Here is a 7,194-nt window from a genome sequence, read left to right on the forward strand (position 1 = left end):
CCGGACCTGCTGTGTAACAATGTTTGTGCTGCCCGGTGCACTTATTTGATTCTATTTATTGCATTTCCCAAAGTTGTGGGAAATTCGTTTAGGAAGAACTCCTCCACATATGCGGAATTGGACTTTGTTTTAAAAAAAGCTGTCGTTTTGAGAGTCGAGGTGTCATAGTTTTTTGGGGGGGCCTGCTTTCATTGATTGGAGGTCCTCGCCTCCTGCCCCCTTCCTCCTTACACCCCCCCCAACACCTTTTCCTCCGCAGGGCCCGCCTCTGTCTCTGCAGGTCCCGCCCCTTCCTCTTTCAGCCCCGCCCCTTCCTCTGCAGGTCCCGCCCCTTCCTGTTTAGGGCCCAACCCTTCGGGTTGTGGGATCTAACCTACAAACTTCTGCACACCAGGCGAGGTAGTTAACGTCTCATAGCTACCGTGATGATGATGATGAGAGAGAGACACACAAACTCCAAATATACAGCAGCAGGCATCGTCAGTGTCGGGATCTAACCCACGAACTTCTGCACACCAGGCGAGGTAGTTAACATCTCATAGCCACCGGGATGATGATGAGAGAGAGACACGCAAACTCCAAATATACAGCAGCAGGCATCGTCAGTGTCGGGATCTAACCCACGACCTCCTGCACACCAGGCGAGGTAGTTAACATCTCAGCTACCGTGATGATGATGATGAGAGAGAGACACAAACTCCAAATATACAGCAGCAGGCATCGTCAGTGTCGGGATCTAACCCTCGAACTCCTGCACACCAGGCGAGGTAGTTAACATCTCATAGCCACCGGGATGATGAGAGACACGCAAACTCCAAATATACAGCAGCAGGCATCGTCAGTGTCGGGATCTAACCCACGACCTCCTGCACACCAGGCGAGGTAGTTAACATCTCATAGCTACCGTGATGATGAGAGAGAGAGAGACACGCAAACTCCAAATATACAGCAGCAGGCATCGTCAGTGTCGGGATCTAACCCACGACCTCCTGCACACCAGGCGAGGTAGTTAACATCTCATAGCTACCGTTATGATGATGATGAGAGAGACACACAAACTCCAAATATACAGCAGCAGGCATCGTCAGTGTCAGGATCTAACCCACGAACTCCTGCAAATCAGGCGAGGTAGTTAATATCTCATAGCCACCGGGATGATGATGAGAGACACGCAAACTCCAAATATACAGCAGCAGGCATCGTCAGTGTCGGGATCTAACCCACGAACTCCTGCACACCAGGCGAGGTAGTTAACAGCTCATAGCCACCGGGATGATGATGAGAGACACGCAAACTCCAAATATACAGCAGTAGGCATCGTCAGGGTCGGGATCGAACCCAGGCCCTCCTTCCATACCAGGCGAGGCAGTTAACATCTCCTCGCCACCGTGGAAGCACCAAGGTTCAAAGTTGTGCCACCTCCGGAGGCGCCCACAAGAGACACGTCTGGGCCTGGCGCGCGTTGAGGCTCCTGTCGCTTGTGGCTCCAAATCGGAGTGAAAGGCGACACCGCATCCAGACCCCACCCCCCTCCTTTATGACGTCACCACATCGTCATCATCATCTCCCCGCATTGCGCTGTCTTGTCCCCACATCTCGTCGCCCTGCTGCGTGCTCGCTGCTGAGTTAACCCGGGTGTAGCAGCGGTCGTGTGGACTCGACGTCGCCACTGGGGGAGACAAAGGCGGCCGGGCGTGGTGGTGCTGGCCACCCCCGCCCCCCTCGTGTGCCGCAGCTGCCGGCAGCCTTCACAGGTGCTGCTGCTACTCGCTAACAGCACTTGCCCCCACAGTCTGTTACAGGCTACACGGGGGATCTTTGTCCTGTTGGTTGATTCTGGCTCGACCATGAATGACTCACTGTGTCTACGCACCAGCAATGGGCAAATTAAAGCGGCCAAGGTTTGGTGAGAGGGCGCCATGGTGGGATAGATGTTAACTACCTCGCCCGGTGTGCAGGAGGTAGTGGGTTCCATCCAGACCGTGACGATGCCTGCTGCAGCTGTATATTTGGAGTTTGCGGTGTCTCTCTCCCTCTGGAGATGTTAACTACCTCGCCTGGTGTGCAGGAGGTCGTGGGTTCGATCCAGACCTTGACGGTGCCTGTTGTATATTTGGAGTTTGCGGTGTCTCTCTCCCTCTGGAGATGTTAACTACCTCGCCTGGTGTGTAGGAGGTCGTGGGTTCGATCCAGACCTTGACGATGCCTGCTGCTGCTGTATATTTGCAGTTTGTGTGTCTCTCTTCCGGTGATCGCGTGGATTTTTCTCCGGGTCCTTCGGTTCCCCCCCCCCCTCCACGTTTAGAATCAACTTCACGCGGTTTAAGTTGTTTGGCCGATGCTATCAATGCCCACACGACGACGATGCTGATGATGAATCCATATCGTTGAGCGAGCATTTGTGATAGCCAGGTTTGCGAAGTAGCCCAGTGGGGCCTTACCTGGTCAAGGAAACATTTTTTAAATGTAGGTTCCAGCCATACCATCCTCTTGATTGACTTGCCTTGATTAGCGCTTGCCAATATCCATATGATTTCCCATATTTTGTCTGTGTGTATGCACATTCAACGTGCATATGGGGAATGGTGGTGTAGCGATTAGCGCGCTTCCCTGTGAACCCGACGACCCGAGTTCGATTCCCGCTCACGGCCAACACCAGTGACGAATACTGTGTCTGAACCGGTCCTGGGCCTCCCCTTGTGTCGACTCGGCCTCAAATTCGTAGCTGGTGCGGTGTGTAAACATCACCCATTGGGGAAACAAAGGCGGACGGGCGTGGTGCTGGCCACCCACCCCCTCGTGTGCCAAAGTGCCAGCCTTCATATGTGCTGATACATGCGAACAGTGCTTGCCCCAAGTCTGTTCAAGGCTACACGGGAGATCTTTGTCTTTTTTTTGCACATTGGATAATGTGTCGTAGTGTGAATTTGTTTCCGCTCAGATGGCTTCACACCTTGTTCCATTACCAATCGTCAAACAAGAAAACGAAGAGAATCCAGGTGCGCGTTCTTACTTGACGGGGCGATGTGAAGACACGCATGCCGGTGAGGTCAATGAAATAATTTCTCCTGATTCGTCGCGTTTGAATTGTCGCTCGAGCAGCAATCGCGTGTGCACATGATGTGTATGTAGGCACGTACGTTGAACTTATTTCGCACCGTACGTAGCCAACCATGCCAATCGGAGGCACGGGGGAAAGACAACAAACTAAACACAAAAAGCAGTTCGAAAGAATTGAGTGTTCAATTTAGTTTAGTGGTGTAGTGTATCGTAGTGTATAGTGTAGTGTATATTGTAGTATAGAGTGTATGCATGTTGAACTTTTTTTGCACCGTACGTAGACAATCGTGCCAATCGGAGGCACGGGGGAAGGACAACAAACTAAACACAACAAGCAGTTCTAAAGAAATTAGTTTTAAATTGAGATTTAAAAGTGCGTGCATGGTTCCAGTGGCTTCCTGATATCGGAAGGAGAATTCCAGACGGCCGCAGAAGTGCATCTGAAAACGCGCGATGCGGTGACTGTTTTTGTTCGATGTGAGGATGACCAGCGTTCGCCTGATGATGGTTTATGCCCCTTGATGAGATCAGCAAGGTATTGTGGTTCATTTGTTGTACCAAGCACTTTGTGTGCAATGAGTGCGACCTTGTAACGTATTCGTTCGGCAAGCGGAAGCCAATGCAGCTCAGCGAGCACCGGACGGACACGGTCGGATCTTGCAGTACCCATCACGATGCGTGCCAGAGAAGTTTGTACACGCTGCAGCTTGCTAATGTTTTTTGCCAGACGTCCCGTAGAGTAGTGAGTTGCAATAATCGAGCCTTGTCGATACCGCTACGCTACACGCCATCACTTGCCCCAGCAGTCTTTTAAAGCTTCACGGGGGATCTTTGTCTTTTGTTGTTGCTGTTGTTGTTGTGTACAGGAGCAGTCGTGAAGCATGAAGATGATGAAGGGAGTCTGGGCACTGAGATAATGAGGATTCTGGTGAAATCCGAGGTCAATGGAGATGGTAAATCCCCATCTACAAATCAGATTCTGTATTTATACTGCAGGAGGAAATTCCGATGAGCTATGAAGCTCTTTTTCACAGATGTCCAGTCGCGACACGGGGTCAGAACGTTACAACAAACACAACACACAAACACGATAGGAGTGCAAAGTGTAGGTAAGGTACACGAATCACTTCAATATACAAATAAAACTAAACTCTCTTTTTTTATCTTACCAGGTAAAGCCCACTGAGCTATTAACTTATTTTTCAGAAGTGACTTGGCCAGGACAAATGGTAGCTCAACATAAGTGGCTCTTCGTGTGGAAATTTATCATGGCAAAATAATCTCAATGCATAATAATAGGGGTTTTTTCCCCTTTTTTCTGGCAACAAAACTTAAACCTTTTTACAAGGATTCATGTCTGCATTAACCACAATACATTCAGTCAAAATGCAAACAAAAAACATACTATGATAATATATGATGCATTGTCCTTGAAAGTGATTGGTCCACACCAAGGGACGGCTTTCTCTTGAGCCTCGACCCAATTGGTGCTCGACCAGATGACGCCAAAAGGCTTCAGTTTTGTTGCCAGAAAAAAGGGAAAAAAGCCCTATTATTATATTTGGTACTGGCAAAGGAGGTCTAATGATGTAGAATCTCAATGCATGTTTCTAAATGTGGGGGGGGAAACCGGGAGGAACCTGGAGACAATGCACGCGACCATGGTGAGAGAGACATGCAAACTCCAAATATACAGCAGCAGGCGTCAGCTTCGGGATCGAATCCCCGACCCCCTGCATACCAGGCGATGAATATAACATCTCCTTGCCGCCACGGTGCCCCTTAAGTAAACAGCCAGAGCAAAATCTGGAATGAAATCGCCCAAACTAAGGCAAGATATCAAGAATGTCTCAAGAGTCGAAGGAGAGACGTCTCTAGCCGGCTAGTTTGGCCTGCCTCATTCTCCAATCGATCTTCACAGGTCGTGTTTTCAATGGTAACGGTGGGTGCGTTTTTTTTGTTTAAATCCCAGCTCCAGATGTGAAGCCTGTTGAAGTGGAAGGAGCCGGTGGGAGGCCCGGGGAGGCAGGCAGCCGCCGTGGATGTCCGCTCACTCCAGACCAGAACTTCATCGAGGTTGCCCTATCAGAGGAGGACGTTGGTGACGGTGAGTCTCCTTTGATCACATCATGGGACGTAATTTTTTTTTCCAACTATGCTTCCTGTTTTTTTAGCTATGCCATATTTAAATCATCATCTGAATTGAAAACGAATTTCTTTAGAACTGCTTGGCACGGTTGGCTACGTACGGTGTGACAGAAGTTCGACGTACATACATACAAACGTCATACTCAATTGTAAATGTTGTGAGGTTGCATTTTATTTTACCACTGAGCTATGTAGCTCTTTTTCAGAAGCCACCTGGCTATCACAAATGATTGCTCAACAAAGTGGCTTGTACCATGTGTTGAACTTCTTTCGCAATGTACGTATATCCAACCGTGCTAATCGGAGGTGCGGGGGAAGGACAACAAATGAAAACAACAACGAGCAGTTTTCAATTCAGATGATGATTTAAAAGTGGCATAGCTCCCCAGTGGCGGCTTCCAGACGGCCGCAGAAGCGCGTCCGAAAGCGCTGCGCCGTGCGGCGACCGCCGCCCTTTGCCCGACGGGCCAGCCGAAAACGCCACCCGTGCCTGTTGACCGTCGGCCCGATGCCCTTGCCTTTTGTCGAAATGCCACAGCGGACGAGGCGACGGCGTTGAAGGAACTGCCGTGCGCGGGGTGCGGCAAGGGCGGAGGCCGCGGAACGACGGCGGGCAAAGCGCAACGCGGCGGCGACGGCGAGACCCCACGATCCTGCGCGCGTTGCGGAAAGGCGCTCGAGGTCGCCGCGACCGCCGCGGCCCATCGGAGGAAGCACAGGTGCCAGGAGTGCGGAATGGTGTTCGGGACGCGCTACGCTTTGGACACCCACTCGGCGGCGCACGCGGGCGCGTGGCCGCACGCGTGCGCCGGGTGCGGCAAGGGCTTCGCGCAGCGCTCGGAGCTGAAGAAGCACGCGCGGACGCACACGGGCGAGAGGCCGCACGCGTGCGCCGAGTGCGGCCGGGCGTTCGCGAGGCCCTCCGACCTGAGGGCCCACGCGCGGACGCACACGGGCGAGAGGCCGCACGCGTGCGCCGAGTGCGGGAGGGCGTTCGCGCAGCGCTCCGACCTGGGCAAGCACGCGCGGACGCACACGGGGGAGAGGCCGCACGCGTGCGCCGAGTGCGGGAGGGCGTTCGCGCGCTCCTCGGACCTCGGGGCGCACTCGAGGACGCACACGGGCGAGAATCTGCACGCGTGCGGCGAGTGCGGCCGGCGCTTCGTCCGGCGCTCGCACCTGGAGGCGCACTCGGCGCTGCACGCGGGCCTGAAGCCGCACGTCTGCGGCGAGTGCGGGAGGGGGTTCGCGCGCCTCGCCCACCTGGAGGCGCACACTGCGCTGCACACGGGCGAGAAGCGGCACGTGTGCGGGGAGTGCGGCAAGGCATTCACGCGGTCGTACAGCCTGAAGAAACATTCGGCGGCGCACTCATGATGGCGGGTCTTTTTTTTTTGTTGGGGTTTGGAGTTGCGCGCGGAAGAAGTTCTGCGTACGTAGATTGGCGAGTAGCCACAGGCGCGTGCCAGCAAGGGGGTGCCACGGCGGCTAGGAGATGTGAACTACCTCGCCTGGTACGCAGGAGGTACGCGGGTTCGATCCCGATCATGACAATGACTGCTGCTGTATGTTCGGAGTTTGCGTGTTCTCGCTCTCTCCCCGTGGTCGTGTGGAATTTTCGCCGGGTCCTCCGGTTTTTCCCCTCCGTGTTTTGTTGCAATGCATTTCCACGTGATCACGATATCAGCCGCTTCGTTGAGCTGCTATCGTTTGTGATGGCCAGGGTCGATTCTGGGGGTCCTTACCTGGTAAAATAAAACAAAATAGTTTTAGTTTAGTTTGTGTGGGAAGGGCCTTTACACGATCATTTGATTTGAAAGGGTAAATCAATAACACGCACTCGGAAGTGTAAACCTCTCAAGTGAATTCATCCGTCTGGATACAAAAGCAACAGTGAATGGTTATCACATTTTCCCGACGTGTGATTGTACGCACAATCACATCGTGTATATAACAACAAAAATAAACACTTAAAACGTCTTCGAT

At 52.6% G+C, this 7,194-nt stretch overlaps 1 protein-coding gene across 4 annotated transcripts; it reads left to right on the top strand.

The window, feature by feature from the left end:
- The first annotated feature begins 29 nt into the window (after positions 1-29).
- On the top strand, positions 30-7,188 carry LOC142906542 (uncharacterized). 4 transcript variants are annotated; one of them, XM_076054617.1, is made up of 5 exons: positions 30-399; positions 2,921-3,044; positions 3,927-4,013; positions 5,033-5,167; positions 5,747-7,188. In XM_076054617.1, the coding sequence occupies exons 2-5, from the start codon at positions 2,942-2,944 to the stop codon at positions 6,583-6,585; spliced, it is 1,164 nt and encodes a 387-aa protein (XP_075910732.1). In that variant the 5' UTR covers positions 30-399; positions 2,921-2,941; the 3' UTR covers positions 6,586-7,188. The 4 variants fall into 4 exon arrangements, with proteins under 4 accessions (XP_075910732.1, XP_075910733.1, XP_075910731.1 ...); XM_076054618.1 differs by having other exon boundaries at positions 2,942-3,044; XM_076054616.1 differs by lacking the exon at positions 30-399 and adding an exon at positions 409-1,754.
- Positions 7,189-7,194: the final 6 nt, after the last annotated feature.

The sequence above is a fragment of the Petromyzon marinus genome, chromosome 66 (assembly GCF_048934315.1).
Source record: "Petromyzon marinus isolate PM22_M1 ecotype Great Lakes invasive population chromosome 66, UKy_Petmar_22M1.pri1.0, whole genome shotgun sequence".
Lineage (NCBI taxonomy): Eukaryota > Metazoa > Chordata > Hyperoartia > Petromyzontiformes > Petromyzontidae > Petromyzon > Petromyzon marinus.

Excerpts from the sequence above, each read along its gene's own strand:
- LOC142906542 (XM_076054617.1), top strand. The coding sequence starts at position 2,942 with ATGGCTTCACACCTTGTTCCATTACCAATCGTCAAACAAGAAAACGAA. Across the intron at positions 4,014-5,032 it reads ATCCGAGGTCAATGGAGATG|CTCCAGATGTGAAGCCTGTT; the intron begins GTAAATCCCCAT and ends TTTAAATCCCAG. Across the intron at positions 5,168-5,746 it reads AGAGGAGGACGTTGGTGACG|CGGACGAGGCGACGGCGTTG; the intron begins GTGAGTCTCCTT and ends GAAATGCCACAG.